The sequence below is a fragment of the Nyctereutes procyonoides genome, unplaced genomic scaffold (genome assembly GCF_905146905.1).
Source record: "Nyctereutes procyonoides isolate TBG_1078 unplaced genomic scaffold, NYPRO_anot_genome, whole genome shotgun sequence".
In the NCBI taxonomy this organism is placed as follows: domain Eukaryota; kingdom Metazoa; phylum Chordata; class Mammalia; order Carnivora; family Canidae; genus Nyctereutes; species Nyctereutes procyonoides.
In genome coordinates, this window is record NW_026575044.1 from 18266573 (window position 1) to 18287598 (window position 21026).

General features: G+C 49.9%; 1 protein-coding gene across 1 annotated transcript in view; it reads right to left on the reverse strand.

Moving 5' to 3' along the window:
* Positions 1–529: 529 nt before the first annotated feature.
* SLC14A2 (solute carrier family 14 member 2) overlaps positions 530–21026 on the reverse strand; it is a 79502-nt gene continuing 59005 nt past the window's right edge. The window contains exons 12-21 of the mRNA XM_055323504.1: positions 14696–14818; positions 12480–12562; positions 11584–11743; positions 10514–10703; positions 10025–10153; positions 8921–9113; positions 6281–6428; positions 5510–5644; positions 4369–4418; positions 530–1389 (exon numbers count right to left, since the gene is read on the reverse strand). Coding sequence (XP_055179479.1) covers positions 1189–1389; positions 4369–4418; positions 5510–5644; positions 6281–6428; positions 8921–9113; positions 10025–10153; positions 10514–10703; positions 11584–11743; positions 12480–12562; positions 14696–14818 — 1412 coding nt within the window. The 3' untranslated portion in view covers positions 530–1188. The remainder of the gene's footprint in view (positions 1390–4368; positions 4419–5509; positions 5645–6280; positions 6429–8920; positions 9114–10024; positions 10154–10513; positions 10704–11583; positions 11744–12479; positions 12563–14695; positions 14819–21026) is intronic.

A 21026-nucleotide genomic window follows, 5' to 3' on the forward strand; every position in this document is an offset into this window, starting at 1 on the left:
CAGAGTAACTAAATAACAAGAGTTATTGGCCATTGAAGTATGGGTGGGTTTGTAATTTTGGGGTGCAAGACTAAAAGACTATTCCCTAAAAAGTGAGGTGTGTTGTTAATACCTGTGCTTCTACTGAAACAGAAAAAACAAAGACCTTGGTCATTTCAGTGTAATTCTCTCTGTAAGCAAATCAAACCATCTACTGATGATTTTTAACTTTTCCTCATCTCTTGTCAGACACTTGCTTGACCATGAAAATCCCCTCAAATGGGCAATGTGTGAACAGGGTAGGTGAGCTCCATTTCAAGAAAACCCTGATACCACCTTGTGAACTTAACCATTTAATAAGAGAATGCTTATCTATGCTACAAAAGAAAACACATTTGTTTAAAACATGATTTGAGTGTTGAAAAAGATCGGTTTTCATCTTATGACATTTCCAGAAATATTTCTGGTATTTAAAGGAAGGCATGTTGGCATTTCCAGTGAGTTTAGTTTCCTAACCCCAAATCTGGAGAACATCTTCTCATGACCCAAGAACAAATCTCAGAATATAAACATTTTCCTGCCTTGTCTCCAGGTAAGTCCTCCATCTATTATTTACTGTAATTATTTGATAGTCATGCTCATTTTGTCAGTTTATGGGAGAGAGAGAAGAATCAACACTTCTGTGGTAGGAGGGACTGTAGAGTCCCTCCCTGTCATGAAACTAATAAGAAGTCGAGGCTGAGAGCAGGGATGTGCTCACCCAACATGGCAGGAGCTCATTAGAGGCAGAGCTGGGACAGAACCACCCCATCGCCTTCCAGGTTGATACATGTTCCCTGGCACTGTGCATGGCTCCATGAAATGACTGAGTTGGAAGTGGATGCCACCAATCACTGTCTCCTTGATGAGTTCTCTTTAGTGACATGGCTTATTTTGCAGAAGAGGGAAAATCCCCTCCAAGGGAGCTCTTCTGGAGTGAGCTATGGGTATGGAGTCTAAACTATTGTATCCTTGCTAAGCGTTGTGCATCTTGGACCTGAGAGGTTCCTAAATGGTGACTATACATGCATGTCCCTATGCAGGGGAATAACTAGGGTGTAGGCTTGCTTGAAGGGAAAATCACAAAACAGACAGAAAGGGAAGTTGAATGGCCTTCAGCCTGGGGACCGGGACAACCTGCTGAAGGCTGAGTGTTTTGGAAAAGGCAGCCTAGGAGACATCATAGGCCTGGTACTTTGTTATGGTTGATGCTCTTCTGTTTTTCTCCTGGGATAGGTAGTAGATGCGGTTGGCCTCTGGGTAGGTGACTTTGCTGAGTGGAAGCTTGTAGATGGCGGGGTTGTTGGTCGTCAGGAGCAGGAAGGTGAGTGCTGAGAGGCAGAAGGGCCAGGTGCACGGTGGTAGTCCAAACTGGGTGGGGGGCAGGGGAGACACACAAGAGAAGCCTTGGTTATATCAGATGCTTGTGCCTGTTTTGTCAGCCCTTATCAAGCCCCTCCATCCCTGGGTAGACGACAGATCTTTGTGAGCATTGATAGGAATAATACTTAATTCTTGACCAGTATAAATAAAATCATGTCAGTGCTCTCTGTCCACATTGTAGCAGGTGGACACACATTCTTCAAAATGCAGCCATTGGAACCGTATTATAATATGGAATGTGGGTTTATGTAGAAACCATGTTTTGTCTTGGGCTGTCTGGCCAGGCTCTACCTCCAACTCTAGGAACCATGACCATTGCCTGTCTTTTCCCATAGCCCCTGTTGAAGGAGTGGCTTTGGCAGCCATTTTGTAGCTCATGACCTTTTTCTCTTTGGTCACAGCTGATTGAACTAGAACAAGGGACTTGACTCAAATGCAATTTCCACAGGCAGATGGCCTGGGAACTGAATTTTCTTTTGAGGATTTGAACTAAGAGAGGTTGAGGTCTTGGTCTGAAATGACTGGAGAGCCAACCATTGCTGGGTGGCCACTGGGGCACTGTGTGCAGCAGAAGAAACCCACTGCGGAGAGACACGGAGATAGAACAGACATTTGGAGAGAGGCAGAGACGTGATCTCCTAGTCCCAGGGGCTGGTGGTGGAGGGCAGGAACCTCTCTTCTCAAAGGGATCACCCATTCCCAGCTTCCCTTCTCATGGGATTTACCTGTTTTTTTTTATTCCTTAAGATGCCTTGAGCCTTTCTGATGTGCCTCCCCACTTTTCCTTGAGATCATTTGAGTGGAGAGCTTGTTGACAGGGAGCCTGCAGACTCAACTGTGAGGCAGACCAAATCACGTTCCGTCAACCCCCCGCCCCATTTCATTTTAAGCAGTAAAGACCTTGGGTAAATACCATGGATATAACAATGCCAGTAACGTGTGTGCTCAAAGATGGCACTGCTGGATAGGGCCTGAAGAAGAACTATGGCAGCCAGAACTGTGGCTGTAAGAATATCAAGAGTAATGAATTCCATCCCGTGAGTCTGCCTAAAGCCCTGCTCACACAGCACAGTGTGTTTAGGGAAGCACCCCCTGGAGCCCTACAGTGGGAGACTATGTAGGTCTAGAGTCCCACAGGCCCAGATCCACATCTCAGCTCCAATCACCTTGTTAAAGGCATTTCATCTGCCCGAGACTTATTTCCTCAAGAGTAAAGTAGGGATAAGAGTGTCTACTTAGAGAGTTGGTGCCTAGTACATACTGAGGACTCTGTAAATAGCCCTTAGCACGTGGCCATGAGTGTCAAGTAGAGGGTGGCATTGTGGAAGGCACGGAGCAGTGCATACAAGTGCCAGCGAGAAAGCAGAAGGACACAGCTCTTAAGTCCTCTCGTGTGTGGAGGGCTTGGATGGGCTCATAAACATCACTCGACATGTTTATCCCCTGTTCCTCGAGAAGATTGGAAATACCTTTGGAGTGAGTCAATAGCCTGCACTTTTTTGTATCCCTGAGAGTGATCAACACAGCATCTTAAACATCATAGGAACACAGAAAGTACACTTGATTTAAAAAAAAAAGCCTAAATTGGGTGGTATCACCTCTGACGCATCTGCACACAGAAGAAAGGACCAGCCATCCCTGAACAGAAGCCTCTGGTTTGGCTTCTCTTTCAGTACCCTGCCCGAGGAAGGCGCATGACACCTAGTCACGGGCTGGACAATCAGAGGTAAGGGTGGGTACCACCAGCAGGAGGGGAGGGCCTGGAGCACACAGGAGCCACAGAGCCCAGACTCCATGCTCTCCTTACCCGTCCGTGTTTCAAGGGCTGACCATTCAGCCCCAGCTCTTATGTTCCCACGGTGGCAGCTTGTGCCTTTAGACTTTCCCTCACTCCTTCAGCATTTCTTGTGCACCTGTCAGGTACTGCAAAAGGTACTAGAGCTAAAGACTTGACTATGACTGGGCCCCTGTTCTGAAGGAGCACACGGGCTGGAGTTGGAAGAGGTATACTAGGCTCGTCACAATACTGTATACACAATACTGAAGGCCGCGTGTGGGAGCAGAGGTACATGCAAAAGCCACTGGGGCCCAGAGGGGAATCCAGTCCACTGGGGTCAGGGATGGGGTCAGGGAAGGCCAATTCTCTTGCTAAGAAAATTTCTTCCTGAGCTAAGTTCAATCTGCCCAATTTCACTGAGGATGAAGAAGGGATTCACACAGGTGTGCATGGAATGCCTGCCTCCGTTCCCACCTTCAGGACCACTGGGGCTTTTCCTGGAGGCTTTTATAAAATGTGCCCTTGAACCCTTATCCAAAAGAGGGAGGCACTGACTGTGGGCTGAGCCCTAATAGCTCTGCTCTGGGTCGGGGACCCTAACCCAGGGTTTGTGGGGCTGGAACTGGCCATGTGGCTCCTCCTGACTTCAACACCACCTCACACCAGGGCACAACCAGGAGGTTCTTGGCCTGCTGCACATGCCCACAGCCAGCAGCTCTGGCTTCTCTCAGGTATGGCTGGGGCTTGGTTCCCTGTCTTCCCTGAGCTTTCCCTCATGACCGCCTCAACTCCTAGTTGTCAAGGGATGGACAAAGATGTACACTGGCCCATAAGCTTGTTGGGCAGTTGATCTATAAAGATTTTTTTTAAAAAATTAAACTATGAAGATTTAAGGGAAGTTCTAGGGGATGATGCAAGAATTCAATTTACAAGATAATGCTCAAGTTAGCCCTCTGTAAGAAGCTCCATTGGCCCAATGGCAATGGGGTCTGATCTGACTGATGGTTGACGTTTACGCTTTTTAAACCCAGCTCCTCCTGTGTAGCAGGTGCTAAGGTGGACAGTGTGATTGGAGACGAGAGGGATGAACTGGGGAGGGGTTCCCAGAGGAGAGGCTCGCACTGGCTTTGGGGAGCCCCAAAAACAGCTGGAAGGGCACGGTGGCGTGTTCTTAGCGTACACTGACTCACCACGGACAGCACATTAGCCAGAGCAGCACCCAGGTAGGCCGTGAACAGCGCTGCAAAAAGAACCAAGAGACAGTCCAGTGACTAATGGACCCTCAAGCTTAGCCTGCACGTTATCTCCCCAGACATTCTCTGCCACAAATGCTATTTCTCAGATTAAAATTAAAACTTGAGTTATGTTTCTATTACTTGACAGCTTTGAAACATGTTAAATTCCAGGCAGGTGCTGGCACAGCTAAGACAGCAGGTGAACTTTGTTAGAAAGGGCCAGAATGGAGCGGTTACGGTTCTCTTGGGTTCCACCACCTTGCATTCTAGCAAAGGAACATTTAGCAGCATAAACCATACATGAAAATTTTTACTATCACGGCCAAGGTGAGTGGATCCCAGAAGCCCCTGCTGGAATAGTTCATCATGAGTATTGACAGAATATGGGTTTCCAGGGAGGAGCAGCATTCTGTAAGCTTGAGGAAGACCACATGGGCCCACCGCCTTGTCTTCTAGGCTCCCCTTGTAGAGGGCATGGCCGGGCTGGCCACTGGCCAGAGCTGAATGCTGGTATGAGGGGGGCTCTGTGAAAATGAGCCAGTATAATTGGGCTTTGCTTCTGAACCCCCAGTTTCTCAACTGAAGGCTGCCCAGTTGTCCCTAGCATATTAACAAGAGCAAATCTTTATAAGAGAGGCACTGGGTGCCCACAGCCCTTGGCATTCCTGTCACATAAGCATTACTTGAAGGTCCTGTGATCAGTGTTTGGTTGCTTCCATCTATCTGATGTAAATCACCCAATTCTATATATGAAGATGAATTTTGGGGAAGAAGAGTTGTTCTATCAGCTTCTGTCACCAGCCAGGAGAGTAACAATCACAGAGACAGCCCCCCCCTAACAACCCCCGAACAACCATCATCTAGAAATTCTGTCCTCGTGTGGCTGAGCTCTTTGTTCCGTGAAAATAACTTCTACCATGTGAATCATTGAGCAACCGACCATTCCGAACAGTTTTAGATAGAAACCCTTTTAGGACGCAAACAATCCTCCCATTTATTGCTGAACGGCCCGCCAAATTTTCAGGGTGGCTTTCCGCACAGGGACAGCCACACGGGAGGTGTGTGAGGTGCAGAGGGAGCTGGAGGTGGTCCCTACCGCAGGCAACGGCCAGGAGGTGGGTCTGCCAGGTGAGGACGTAGAACATGCCTCCTATCGCGATGCAGGCCAGTGTGCTGTTGAAGCCACACAGGCCGAAGTAGATGGACTCCAAGGGTGTTGCTATAGTGAGGGCTGCGGGAGAAGACAGGCATAGGTGCTGAGTTTAGGGGGATCTCACGGGGGCTCACCTGCTGGCCCTGGAAACCACCACCGTGCTCAAAGCCCAGACTGGCCACTCCCTTAGGCTTTTATAGAAAAAGAACTTTTGATCTTATTCAGTGAAAAAATAACTAAAATAAACTGATATGGCCATAGAACCACATGAGTACTAGCAGTGAAGTGTCAGGGGAAGAAGAGAGCTTTCTAAGTAAGGACTCTACAGCCTTTTTAAACAGTCCAGTCCAGAGAAGTTCCTTCCTCCAGCCAAGAAAGAAGACCTTTCCTTCTTCATTGCTATCTTAACGTTCTCTACTGGAGTATCATCCCTCGGGATAGGATGTAAACTACAAACATGCCTGGAATTAACCTCTCCCCGAATTTAAATTTATACTAAGATGTAAATGGTTAACACTTCAAACGTTCCAGAGGCATGAGGACACTGGCACCTAAAGTGGGGAAAACAGGGTATAATGGAAGGAAAGTTTACAGGAGTCAGTGGGAGGAGGAGGAGAGGGTTATTAAAGACACATGTCACCATTTTCTTTGGAGTCGACTCCAGACACTAACATCCTTATGGCCCATCGGAGAGGAAGAAGTGATGACACTAACCTGCTAACATCCCCATGGTGGAGCCAATCGCAGCGTGCAAGCAAATAAGAGGTGATGATATGAACAGAGCTATGAGGAAGATGCCTCCAGTCCAGGGGTTGTCGCAGCCGTACACCTGGCCGATTCCAACAGGGATGGCTCTCAGAAGCTGTGGGTGCAAAGAGTCGCATGTGGTTATAGAGGGAGACAACACAACTTGAGCCCTGGCTGGAAACAATTTGTGCCAAACCCTCTACGCCCATGTTTTGCAGCAGGTTTCCAAGATGTTTGTATTCAAATAGATTAACTCTAAAAGGAACACAGCTTTTTTGCTTTAATCTTGAGTTCTTAGACCAATACGCATTCAGGATGTTAAGCTTCCTTTATTTAGAGACGTTAGTGTAAGGCACTAAACCCCCAGTGAAGAGAAACTAAAAACTTAAAATGAGGGAATTATCCATTACAAAAGCAAGAGATGTGTGACCAAAGGGTTTGAAAACCCTCTTGTAACATTTAAAAAAACACCCTAGAATTATGACTAGAATTATGAATATTATATGAAAAAATGGTCCTTTGTGTTTCCAAGAATAAGGTGTCTGGGTGATGGTCACGTTAGTCTATGTGAGCAGTTGGACTCATGTCCACAGAAGGGTCCCTGAGGAGGTAGGATCACGGTCTCTGCTCTCTTGTTTGGTACACCAATCAGATGGTGACTGGTGGGTGAACACCCTGCTTGCATCAGGCCTCCAGGGAGCTTGGGGATGGGGGACCCGTCTGCCAAAGTGAAGGGTTTGACAAGGCAGGATCCACTGCCTTATGGGCACTTGCAAAGGTGCTCCGGAGTTCAGGAAAAGGATCCTGAGCATGCAGCCTTCCCCAGTAATGGGGGTTAGCCCCTATGCTTTGGAAGTTGGCCAAAGGTTCTTGAGTTAGTAGAGTGTATAAAGGAGGGGCCTTTGGGCCATGCAGGGTACACTGGGGTTTTCTCACCCCTCGGGTGGTGAGCTGAGAAGGAGCAGATTCCCGGGGCCAGGGTGGCCATGTATTTTGAGGAGCCAGCTCTTGTCTCAGCCCATTGCTTTCTGAGAGGACTTGGCCCCTGGAGGTGTGCAGGGACAGGAAGACACGGCAGGAGCCTGTGGGTTGGCCTGGTGGGCCAGACTCAATCTCCTGGGACCCCCAACAGAGAGAAGAGGGTGGGGGCTCTGGTATTACCATGTGGGCAAAGGCAGGCAGGTGGGGGAGTCTGATGCAGAGGCAGTGGTGCTGGGCAGTGTGGTCCTAGCTGGTGGCCCTGTCCAGGGGGCCGTCCAGTGACCAAAGAGCTGAGGAACTCATGGGGCTTCGACATTGTTGGGAGTGTTAGACTCTCTCTCTGACACTGACTTGGCCCCCCAATGCTGCAGGCTGTCATGAATGGTCAGAAGGACAAAACATAGGGGTCATTGTCGTAATCCATTTGATTGGCAGGAAAGTTACTTCTTAAAAGGCGACCAGCACAAACTGCATTTCTCTTTCCTAGAACTTTGGAGCTCCGAAGTGTCTGTATGAGATTCCCTAATTGTTGTTCCCTTCTACAAAATTCCTAGATATCTTTGCCATTGGAAATGTGGCATAGAGAATGCAAACTTTCTTAATCTTGCCTTTTTTAACACCATCCCCCATAGGCAACAAGTTAGAGCAATTGTGCCTTCGAAACTCATTGAGGGGGGTAAATACCAGGAAAGGGAAGTGTAATGAGTGAATTGCTAACCTTTTCTCACCTCTGGTTCATGAGGGTCCTCACATACACAGACGCAAATCAACATGGATGAAGCTAACACGAGTATTTCTCTTCCTAAATCATATTTCTTACTGCAAACACAGGGCCCTTTCTACCAGGCCATGCTGTTGTATACTATGAAATGCTAAAAGAACGTAGGCCTCATTGTTTCTGAAAGTTCTTCCAACAAAGCCCAAGCGGCTTTGTGGTTAGATGATGGCCTGCCAATAACAAGGTTCCAGAGGGAGCCCTCGACCATGGAGTGTAGTCTAGTGTAATGGAAAACAGGAGAACCTCAGCGAAAACATGTCTTATTAATTATCTGGGCAGACTTCCAGAGGCAGGCGTTCTATGCAAAATCCTCGTAAAACACCATTCAAAGCTCTGATATGTAGACATTTCTTAATGAGACACCTGTGCTTCACCGTGGGACCGTGCCTGAGAGAGCGGATGGAATCAAGTCTGGGGGTCAGAACAGAGACTTCTGTAGCCCACAGGTGGCCTTGTGCTGTGTGTGCCTTTATCAGTGACACGGATAGAAGGGAATACACAGAATAAACTGGAGCAACATTGGAGGAAAGCCTCAGAAAGATTTTTTTCAAAGCAGTCAGGAGGCCGGAGGGCTAATGTTGACTCTGCTCTTCACCGATTAGCTGCATGACCTCAGGCCTCAGTTTCTTTCTCTGTGCTATGTCAGTGTCAGACCACAAATGGTCCTGTTAGTTCTCAGAAGGAGGAAGGAAAAGGATGGTGGCTAACGAGGGGCTGCATGTGGAGCGCCTCACACCGAGTCGTGGTTCAGCCATTACCCGGGGAGGCTTTTGGCATGTGGAATCCGCAAATGCCACTTTGACATGGCTTTTGGACAGATGTTGCCCCCCGCCTTCCACGGTACCTACCAAGGGCACTTGGACCTCTGACCAGGTGATGTTGGGCACGGAGGAGGCGGGCTGCAGCAGCGTCGTGGGGAAGAAGAGGTTGTAGTGGCCAGTGGCCGCCAGGTACAGGGTCACAGCTATGTTGAAGGGCAGTGTGAAGACGGGGAGGTCCCACTTGCTGAAGATGGTGCCCAGGGCACTGGAGAGGATGGGGCTGTGGCAGAAACATAAGAGACTCCATTCAGGAGGCTCCCGCCCTGACACTAGGCTGGGCAGGAGTTGGGGAGGGCTGGTCCCTGTACTTTCCTGAGGATGGGGAGCCTGCTGGGTACGTTCTCTGAGCCTGACTGGCCCTGAGCCTGTGTTCCCTTGGCCTCCTCCCCGGGCCTGGCGTGGTGACAGGGCAAACACCTGGGCTCAACTGCTGAGAGAGGGCTTTCTCGGGGCAAGACCCAAGGCAAGGGGTCACAGAAACTCCTTGAAAAGTCATATAGCTCCACGCTCAGGCTTGAGGAGAGAGGACAAGCTGGGAGAGTGACAGGGAGGGGAGTCAGTCATTCTATGAATAAATTCCTTCATTTATTCATTCAACAAACGTTCGTGGAGCAGCCGAGAGCGCCGAGCCTCCTGGCCAGAGTGCCCTGTGCTGATCTCTGGAGGTGAAGGGGAGCTGAGGCTGGCCCTCGGAGGGCTCTGCCTGGTGGCTGGTCCTTCAGGCTACACTAGGATGTTGTCCCAGGCTGGTCAGGGGTTCCTGAGGATGGGGAAAAGCTGGGGGGGGGGCGGCGGTGGTAGGGGAGTGTGAGAAAGTTTCTAGAAACTGACAGCACGCTGTGGTATGGCTCTTCACCTATATGTGCCCCAGTTCCTTCCTCTGTGCTCTGGCGGAAACCCCTTGACATGTTAAAAAGAGAAAAGTGAGGGATGGCAGGTGATACCATCCCCAGATTCCCGGGCACAGGGCTGTCGCTGTGTGACACGAGGAATTACTGCTGGTGGATGTTTCCCATGTGCCAGCTAAGCCAATGCCCCCTTAAAGTGGAGTGGAGACACGCAGAGAGCTGGGATGAAAGGCTGGGGGGGGGGGGCCCTTGACTGTATGCACAGCATCAGGAGCAAACTTACCAAGACATGGACATAATGATGACAGGGAGCAGGAGCCACCAGTAATAGTTGCCTCTGTCTGAGAACACGGCCATCAGTAGCCCCACCAGCACCCCGTTGTAGCCGTGAAGTCCCGCCGCGATGGCAGACCTGGGGGGATGTAGGAGGCCGGGTGAGGTGGGGTCTTCCCGGGGCCTCGGGAGGGGCACTGGGGGCACTGCCTTCTTGACTCCCCTTGTGACCCAGGTTTTTGTCAGTGGGGGCCTGACTGCACACACCTTCCAGAGGATGGCCCCACTGGGCACAGGAAGGAAAGCCATCAACCCTTCCTGGTCCCCCTGGACAACGTGAAGCTGTTCCCAAATAATGAATGAGTGGCTGTGGTTAGTACTTAATGGAGGGGTTTCTGAGCTTGGAGGCCAGCGGGGAGGCGAGGGGAAGGTGGCCCATGGTCCCCGCAGGAAGCCACCTCTGGCCTTGTGCTTGAGTCTCAGGGCTCCTGGAACTTACCTGTCCTGGCTCAGGATGAGGGCTGTCAAGGTGGACACTACAGTGCCCAAGCATCCCGACACGGCCCACCAGGGGTTCTGGACAAAGAGGCCCAGGACAATGAGGATGCCGCTGAGGGGGTTGTTCACAAACATCACCTGCGACGTGCCCCGGAGAACCCAGTCGAGGAACTGGAACACGGGAGATTTGTCTGAAATGGAAGCAGGGCAGGGAGTCAAAGTTAAGGTGTGCCAGGCCCGCGGGAGACTCCGGTGGGCGTGGGGGGTGGGTGTGGGGAGCTCCACACTGAAGGGGGTTCTCAGGGCACCAGCCCCCACTGCCACCTGCCACAGGGGAAGCTGCATCAAAAACCCATGAGAAAACTCTTTAGACCCCTCATCAGCTCTATGATCTTTACTTTGGTTTTTAGGTTGTGGGGACAAGGTCCCCTGAGCCATCTGTGCCCTTGTGAGGGTGGCAAGAGTTTTCAAGAAGACGTATCCAAGAGGAAAGTTCTCTAGCTGCATAGAAGGTGTCAAAGCCACAGGCTCTGGGAAGATTGCTAGAGAGAACTTACTGGAACACTGAACATAGTTCTCCCAAGTGTCATCTGTAGGGCAGGCATTTTTTTTTTTTTTTTAGAATGCTGATTCTAGGGACGCCTGGGTGGCTCAGCAGTTGAACATCTGTCTTCAGCTCAGGTTGTGACCCCGGGTCCCAGGATTGAGTTCCACATTGGACTCCCCACATGGAGCCTGATTCTCCCTTTGCCTGTGTCTCTGCCTCTCTGTGTGTGTCTCTCATGAATAAATAAATAAAATCTTAAGAAAAAATGCAGATTCTAGAATCTCATGCATAAATGTCCCAGGGGATGTGTGTCAGCTCGGCTGCTATGTTCCAAAATGAGGGCTTGCACACTGACGCCTAGTGCATTCACGTCCCAAGTGTCTGCATGTCTGTTGTAACAGCAAAAGACTTTTATCCCTTCTAGAAGACCCTAGACAGGGCCCTCAGTCTAATCTGTCAAGGCCAGTGGCATTGCACCTGCTGGGACGGGTAGCAGCGACACATTAGGGGCAGGGTGGACTTACCTTTCAGCCCCTCGCCACACTCCTTCATCTCCCCTGTGATGTAACTGAGGGCCCTGCCAACCCTCTTCCCGCTGGCTGCCACGTGGCTCTGAATCCAGGAGGCCTTGGATGTGCTCGCCTCTACCTTTATCTCCGCGCTGTCCTCCATGGTGTCCAGATCCTGTCCAGGGACAAGACAAGGGGCTCCCATATCCTGTGCTTTACATGCTGAGCAGCCACCTTTGTGCTGGCTCGGGGACCATGCTAACGTTTTCATTGGGTATCTAGTGATACTGCTGCTTGGTGGTCTCCATGTTTCTGTGGACAGGAAGACCTTGTCTTGTTTGACGCGTTACTTCATTTAATATGGGCCAGAGCCTTGCAGTACGACGGGCACTGTGTTTGTCCTCATCCTGGGGGTGAGGGCTCAGGCATGGGTGGAGGGTTCTCATTGGCAAAGATCAAGGTCCAACAGTAGAGCTGATATCTAACCACATATCTTTAGGCTCTTTATTTAAACCATTACCACCACAACACCATGCTCTTCCCAGAAGAATTTATTCCCCACCCCCCAGCAGGTCGCGTCTATAAAATTTAACTATCCATTAAAATTAAACATGTGAAGATTCTGTTTCTAAAAAAATTGGTACTGGCTTGTTTCCAAAATGCTTGAATGCCCGATTTAGAGGTAGACACATAGTAACTACGTCAAATAAAAGGAACATGAAGTTTTATAAAGTAGACTACAAAAAACAGACATTTTTTTTTTTTATCTCAGGTAATTTAGTTTCTAGAAATAACGAATTCAAGAAAAGTTGGCCTAAATCAGAGGACATCTTTCCCCAGTGTCTGCTCCCTGATCTGTGGCAGGCTCTGTGGCCCGGGACCCTGCCGCATTTCGGCCACTTGTGACTCACCAGCAGCTCAACCGTGGGCTTCCGGTACTGATAGGGAGAAGGGTCTTTGGTCTGTCTCTCCTGGTGTTCGCTTTTTCCAAACACTGGAGTTAAGGAAAGCACAACATTAATTAGGACACCTCTACCCACCCAAGCAGAGCTCTCCAGGTGGGGCTGAAATACTCAGTATTTCCTATTCCACTTGTGTGAGTACAGAACCATGGCGTCTTGCAGCTGGAAGGCCTCTTTTAATTTTCGGTCAAGAACCCATTTGGACTCTCACATTAGGTGGAAAATATACTTCCCCATGTAAACAGGACACTTTAGGGAGTTCTGAATTTAGGGAGTTCAGAGGCTGGCCTCCAGGGAAGAGGCTCTGAGTTTGTTCAACGTTTCTATTTCTCAGATAAGGACACAGTGCCTTGGCCATGATCTCCAAACTAGGGTTCCTTCTCCTACACTGCATGAACTTTTAAGCGTAGAAGGAAGGAAAACTTGGATGTTATTTCTCCCAGAGGATTAAACTGCCTGAGCCATGCAAAGTGTGGGTTTGAGTTTGACCATGACTCTCTCCATCTGGATGACCTTGGGCTGTCCTGGTCTTGTGTTTTTGGATTTATTTCTGATTTTAGCAGCAACTGCCAGTTGGATTAAGACAAGTGATGTCTACATCAATCCTTGAAACAGATTTGGTCATGTTCTTGTAATTCTAGGAAACCCTTGTGAAGTTGCTGCAAACCTATTTTTTCATGATTACCAGATGGGTTATTTTTTAGGATGACCAAGTGTAGCAGGGTTTTATGCATCCGAAAAGAAGGCCTTGGCAAGCTTCGGCCTCGGTGCTCTGGTTCCCTCTCGTGGTCAAGTGCGAGGATGGCAGGCTGGGGTCTGAGTGCCCTCCCTGTAGGTTCAGACTGAACTGGCCGTTCTGCTGCTTTCAGGAGCCTTTAGGGCACCTGTGTGCTGGAAGGACGCATTGCTGAGCTCCCAGTTCTGAAGGGGCAGGGGCTGCAATTACCTGTGTGGTTGGGAAGTTACACTATGCAGGGCAAACTAATTAATGTTGGAAGCTTTGAGATAAAGAGTAGGAGCAAAGAGTCCTCTAGGAGTTGAGGCCTGTGTGTCTGTGTCTCCTGGTGGACCCACTGCTTGTGTGTGGAACACCCCCATCATCACCTGCCCCGACCCGTGGCTGCTGTTGAGCAATTTCCACTAGCCCACGTCCCAGGCTCCTTGGCACTCTCCCCACTCCCAGTCCCCAGGCCCCGTGAGGGAGGATGTTTGGAGGGGGGTTGTTAACCTTCTGAGGAAGGCCGTACCTCTTCCTTGCCATGCCAGTGGCCCCCACCCCCCGCCCCTGTCAGATACAAACTCCTGGGCTAGAGGGTCCCTGAGAAGTCTCAGTACCCTTTCTACCATGTAGGACATGTTCTCCCTCTGCCCCCGGCCCTGTTTTCTGTGTTGGCCACTCTAGATGGTGAGAAACTAGGAGGCTTAGGTGAAGCAGAGCAAGAATGTCACAAACACGTCTTCTAGAAAGCATGTGAGGCTGTATGAAGGACACTGACTGGTCCTCTCCCGCCTTGTCCTTCACCAGCTGCATGACTGTGGGGGAGTCGGTTCCCCTCCCTGAGGTTTCAGGGGCAGAATTAGATTGCCCCTCTGCCCAGACCCATCACATGGCTACTTTTGCATCTGACTAGCAAGGACTCCGGGCGAGCCCTTCCCTGGCCCCGAGCTCCTCCCTGGCTCATTTTGGCTGCCTCTCTTGGTCTGTGGGAGCCCCCTCCTATCCACGACTCTCCACCTGTTTCCTTGGCCTTGACATCTCGGTGGCCACTGTGGGTGAGAACTTTTTACCTCAAGCCCTGTCGGTATACCTGTGGTTTGTGGCTCAGAAAGAAATTAAACTCTCCTGGGGAGCTTTGGAAGATCTTACGTTGGCTAGGGCTGCTCCCCAGATGAATTAGATTAGTCTCCTGGGATGGGAGGCAGGGGATTCCAATATGCAGTCAAGTTTGAGACCTCCCGAGTCAGCTGCTTATCCCAGCATCAGCATCCCCCCGGCCCCTGACAGGTCTAGACAATGGGGCAGTGCTGTGGTCACAGGCTGGGTGTGAGAAAAACAAGCCTGGCCCTCATGGCTCTGCCTACCGCCCAGTGAAGTAGGCACTGCCATTGTCCCCATTCTAGAGATGAGCAAATCGACCCGAGAGTGAAGGGGCAGCAGCACACACCTTTGCTCCTCCTCCGAATGGATGACCACTCGATGTGGAACACGCTCCTGGGCTTGGGGGGCACGGCCTCCAAGCCCTCATCGGCCTTCGTGCTTGCTGCCGCTGGCTGCTCCTTCCCGCCACCTGGCCAGGGGCAAAACAAGACAGATCAGTGTCTGCCCTGGCCTGTGCCCAGGGAGAGCCAAGCAGGCGGTGTGGGGACAAGTCACATGCAGAAGCTGGAAGGGCAGGAGCGGTCGCTGTGAGGCTGCAGGTAGTAACCACATCTGTGTCTGTGTCAAGCATCCAGTGTCTCTGCTCCCCCTGTAAACACTTCCAATCCCTTTCCCCACAGGGACCGTGTCACAGACACCTACACCTGCCAAGACAGAGATGAGCTGGTCTGCCCTATTTCCCCAGCAGGGAACAGCTCAAGGACCTTCTCAGCTGGGCCTTGCCAGCCTGGCTGGCGTTCAAGTGCCGCAGCTAGTGACCTGGCCTCCCTCTGGAGAGGGGGCTGGGGCGGGCGGTCCTCGATGCTGACCGTGCTTTGGAACCACCGGGCTCTTTACCCGACGCCTGGAGAACCGAGGCTGGGAATGGGTCCTGGAGCTTCCTACCAACGAAAGTTTTTCAATGCTTGTCATATTTAAAAGGTGGCTCTGAGGAGCTTGAGCTGAGAACCACTGACCTGGGTTCTTCCCACCTGAGATGTGGTCCTGGGACCAGCAGCATCAGACTCATCTGGGAGTAGGTTGAAAATACAGACTGTGGGGGGAGCAGAGCGTGCTCATCTCTTGGGACAGAGTTTCCCAAAGCTGGGCCTGGGATTACAGCATCCTGCTGGCTTGCTGAGGTCCATGCACCCATGTCCACCCCACGTGGATCAGTTGGAGTATTTGGTGGTCCCAGAGGTACACAGTTTTAACACTTTCTGCTTGGGATTCCAGGGCACTCCGGCCGCTGTGATCTAGTGGCCACCTGCGGTTTTGGTTGGGAATAATGCCTGGGCATTGTTGTCTGCACAAGCTGGATAACCGAGGTGGGAATGGGTCCTGGAGTTTCCTACCAATGGCCATGTGACTCTCAGCCCCCAGTCCTTTTCTCAGCATTCTTGCTGCTTAGAGTCTGGTTCATGGGCCAGCTCCATGGACATCAAATGCAGACTCTCAGGTCCCATCTCAGACTGGCTGAACTGTAGTCTATTTTTACCAAGCTCCACAGCTGACCTGAGTGCACTCTTACATTGAGAGAACCCATCTGGATCACACCGTTTGCACAAAAATGATTTTAGCAAAGCTCAGAACATAGCAAGACCCACACCCAGAGCATGTATGGGATATGCATGAGCAAGGAAAAGGGTTTTGTCTATACTCCCAGACTGAAAGGGCAAACAGGCAACCATGTCCCTTCCCTCTAGGCAGCAGGACGGGGAAGAAAGTCCCCATTCCAGCGTCCTGTCTGTGTGCCAGCGCCAGGCCCTCACTTCCTCCATAACTCCAGGGAGAAGCCCCCCACCCCGATCCCATGTCAGACACACCTGGAACATCAGCCTGCCCCAGGGCCCCTCTGCAACCTCTGCTGGACGCTTGCTTCCTGTTTCTTGTAGCGCAGTGTCAGCGGCCCTGGCCCCCCCTCACACACCACCCCCCCAACCCCTGGCCTCTGGGCAGAGCGATATTTTGTCCTTAGTACCCTTGCCTGGGCATTGCATGGAGCTACAAGATCACTGTCTACCTCCCACGTCCAGAAAACTGAACTCACCTAAGCCACACAGCTCATTAATTATGGCACAGCCAGGAGTTGTTCCCAGGTCTCCTGACTCCCAATTTGAAGCTCTGTAAATGGCTGCACAAGGTCTGACTCAGCTCTCATGCCCTGGCCCTTCACTTGTAGCCCCTCAGGATTCTGCAAGTGGCTCAGGGCCCAGGAAAGTGGGGCAGGGCCCATATTGCCAGGTGCTCCTTGGGTTGATGTCCCCACCACCAAAAGCCAAAGCAAAAAAGTATCTTTCTTTTCCTTTAGCACCTTTTTTTGGTCTTTATTTGGGGAGGTGACACCAAATACGGTCTGATCCAGGGGTGGTCGTGGGTCTCCCATGGGTTATGATGGAAGGGCTGGGCCTGGAGGCAGCAGCCCTGCTGGATATGCCAGCCAGCACTTGAGAATGAAAAGTGGGAACAGATGCCACCAAGAACACTGGAGGTAAAAATCATGAATTTCCCAAGGCTGTGAATTTACCGCTATCTTTGGGACAGATTCTCAGGACTTTCCTAATGGGAAAAGGTGATTTCAAGAATATCATGGGCACGTCTATCAGATGTTTTAGAGATAAATGCTTATCGATGTGGCGGGGAACAAAGAAAACAACAGTAACTCTGGCAGAGGACCCAAGTCACTCATCTCTGCATGCTGTTTCCAGTGACGTTTCACCCACTTGCAGCCATGGCTCTCAGAAAGAAGTAGGCAGACCCTCTTAGACAGGCCTTGCAAGCTCCATCTATAGAATGATGGCAGATATTTTGGAGGGATACCCTCCGTTTCTTTCTCTTATTGTTTTGAAGAGGAGACGATGCTTGCAAAAGGCTCTGGAAAATAATTTTGCAGTGCTCTTGTGTCAGATACCTTTCCAGAGAGGCCACTTTCCTTGGATGGCACATGTTCCTCCACTTGGGCAGGAGGGCTCCCTGTCCTGGTGCACGCCTGGCACCTTACACCTGCCTGCACTGACTCTTACCTTTGCCAAGTGTCAACTATGTGTTCTCGTCTGTCACCTTCACAGGATGATGAGGTCCTTGGCAGCCCGGATTATACCCATTTATCTAGGCTTTCCCAGCACCCAGCACGAGCCTGGGTTTGGGTAGGCACTCAAGTATTTGCTGAATAAATTAATGAAGGATAATTATACCATGCACTTTAGTTTCTGAATGGTATAATGAATAATCATTGGATATTTTAGGGTATGAACTATTTTTAAGAAGGCCCCTCATTGTAATTGTTAAATGCTTGATAAATATTGAAATAAAGGTGAGCATCTTTCATTGGTTGACAAAAGTAATAGCTGAGTCGTGTAGGGTTTTGCAGGTTATAGGAGAAGAGCTGATTATTTTCAGTGGTACTTGGATAAAAGAAACGAAGTTTACAGATGGTGATACAATGCTCAGCCATCTGTGACCAACCAACCAGGAACCCAGGAATCCTGCAAGGGTGGTTGGACAGAAGACAGACCATCGAAGACAGAGATCTTGCTCAACAGAATATAGGAACTACATATTACACAGGTCTGTTCTGTGTGATCACAAAATGCTAAGCGTTTTGTTCTATAGCCCAAGAGTAATTTTTTGATCATAATAACTTACTTTTTTGAAGTACTTTCAACTTTTCTTCCCCTAATGTCACGGCACACATAGAAAATAGGTGGTACAGTGAATAGATAATGTTTATGGCCAGAGGGCCTACACCCATGGACTCGGGGCCCCCCAGGCCCACCTGGTTCCTTAGAGGCTGGTGGGTGCTCTGCCGGCCCAGCTCTGTGGGCGCTGTGGCACATGATTGGAAAGCTCTGCCCTCGATAGCCCGCGGGTAAACCTTAGTGGCTGAGTAACTCCATGGCCTGCCCACCCGGTGTAGGAGCCAGGCTCTCCTTCTCTGGCAAGCCTTATTAAGAGTCCTAGTGCATGTAGGGGCATGGTCCTTGCCTTCGAGGACTGCCACCATCCTCTTTTTTTATAGGCAGGAGTCCAGCAGCGCTTTCCTCCTGTTGACTCACAAAACAAAAGAACGAAAGAACAGTTATGAGGCACAGTATTTGTTCAGAGGTGCTTTTCCTGGACAGCGGCGCCCTAGAGTACTTCTGCCTCTACTGACATTGAACATACAGAAAATGTCAACTGTTCAAACACCAGAGTTAAAAATTTTTTTGTAGAGGACCCCATCTGTCACATACAATTTTGAAGCTTCCTGCCATTTCTCTGAGAGGAACTAAACAAACCCAGACCACGTATGACATTGTTCAGAAGAGAGAAACTGATCTCGTCCATCTCACTGAAAATCAGTCTTTACCCAGACAGGCCCAGGCCTGAATTCTTTCTGCAAGTTGTCTTTCTCAGATTTTGAACAGATGTTCCTGTCTCCTGCAGGTGGATCGATGCCATCCATGCATCACTTGCAATGTTCAACATATGGAGCATCTGGAACCCACCATTAAGACCATTTGTCACCCCTCCCTAAAATTTGCCCCCTCAAAACCGCACTCCTAACTTGCCTGTGTATCATTACATTTGTGACACTCAATAAAAGGCCAAGGAAAGTTCCAGACCATTGCACACTAGCTTCTCTAGTAGCAATGTTTCCATATTCCATTTCCCCATATCCTCTTTCTCACCCCCTTCCTCTCCATTATCTGTGGCAAGCATAGCGAATTAGTGATAGCATTTTCTCCTGATAAATTTGAAAACAGTCTCAGACTCCTTCTTCACAGAATACTCAGACAACCAATACCAATTAGCTCGAGTTGGCACTTAAGAGTAAATTTATTTTCCCCCCTCTAGCCTTAAATGAAGGTGTAGACACTGTACAAGTTTGAGAAAAGGGTTATATCAAGGCCAGTGTGTTGCTCTCAAGCAGAGGCCTGGCTACAGGCCCTTTCAAGCCTCACAGGATAGCCTTTCCTCAGTAAGTTGACCAGAGCTCACATCCTTTGGTGCCAGTCTTAGAGGAGATCACATACCATGCAAGGTTGTCCATTCTCTGATCATATAACTTCAATATCCTTGAACGTTCCAGAAACATCCACTCTCTGTGGCTACACAGAATATGTCTACAGTAATCTAAGATGGCTGTGTAAGAGAGGAGTGCCAAAGAGATAGGTTATTAAGCTGGGATGTTAAGATGTTTGTGGATCCTGAGATGGTCTAGTTCTATTGGCATGTCTGAGGAGGGGTAGAGGACCTGAGGGGAGAGACCAATATGCCTGGACCAGGTACCCCAGCCCTGGAAGAAGCAGGTAATGACTTGGGAAGAAAGTTTTCAAATTCACTGCATGAGCTTCCCACAGTTCAACTCCACATGATGCTGCCCTGAGAACCATCGTGATGTGACAGCTGTGGGTCACAAGGTTGTAGAAAGGATGACAAACAGTGTGAAGGCGCATGCAGTGGGCAGCTGGGGAGGTAAGGGGGTTTAAGGGCTGACGGATTAACTTGGTTTCATCACCAGGTGAGCAAGAAGAGCTCAGAGCTGTGAGTTACAACCCCTGGACTTCTGCCCAGGCCCTTCTATCACAGGAACAGCTCTTTGGACAAACCTTGGTTTCCTTATCTACAAAGTAAGGCCTTTGAAGTCTATCTGTTTAAAAGCTCTTCCAGCTAGAAGCTTTCAGAATCTAAATTCTCTTTAGAGTTTTTAGTAATCTTCCCGGTTTCAAGACTAGCTTCCCCTGATGCCCTAGCTCAACAGAAGAAAGGAACAGAAAAGCACCAGCCTTTTTTTTCCTCTTCCTTTGAAAAGTTAGATGGTCCTGTTGGCTGGGGTGTGCGTGTGTGTGTGGGTGGTTTATGGTTCAGTTCTCTCCCGCAAGACCTCTTACCTGGGCTCCTGATTTCCCGCACAGGGCTGGAGGAATCTAGACCATTGAGATGTGGGAGGAAGCTTCTTTCCAATTGGGTGGTGTTTCTGGTCCTCAATTCCGGATGCTGGACTTCGCCCTAAACCCAAAGCCCTTCAGTTCCTGGAGACCTCCTGCCCATCCTCTTGCTGACCCTCTGGAAGTTCACTTTGCCTTCCCTGACCCTATGCCTGGCACACGTCTTCCGGTTGAGAAAGGGTATCATGGAGGAGGAGGAGAGAGGAAAGATAAATGTTCTGCAGCTTGGTCTCACTCTGCCCTTCCTGACAACAGATGACTTTCTACACTCCCTGAGGAAAACTGGCCCTGGCTACCATGGTTCCCCCACCTGGTTTAATCAGGCAGGTTTCCTTTAAAGGGACAGAGCCAGGGACTGTGTAGTAGGAGATTCCCTGTCCTCCTTCAGTTACTCCTCTCATTAGAAATTCGCTCCAGTACTTGCCTTTAAAGCAATCATCTAAGTGTTGTCTCCTCAGGGGGCCAATTTGCCTTCCAACCTCAATAAACTCCCTTAATTCCCTGTATAGGCAGGGCACAGTCTAGGGGACAGTACTGCCATCTCGATAGAAATTTCTGCACAGCCCAATACTAGATGCTGTCTTTCTGGTTCTGTGAAAATTTTCAGACCTTTCTTCCTTCTGACTTATGCTGATGGGTGTCCTGGGGACTCACCATGGGACTCTCTCAGAGCAAGAAGGGCTGACCTAACCACTGCCTCCAGAAATG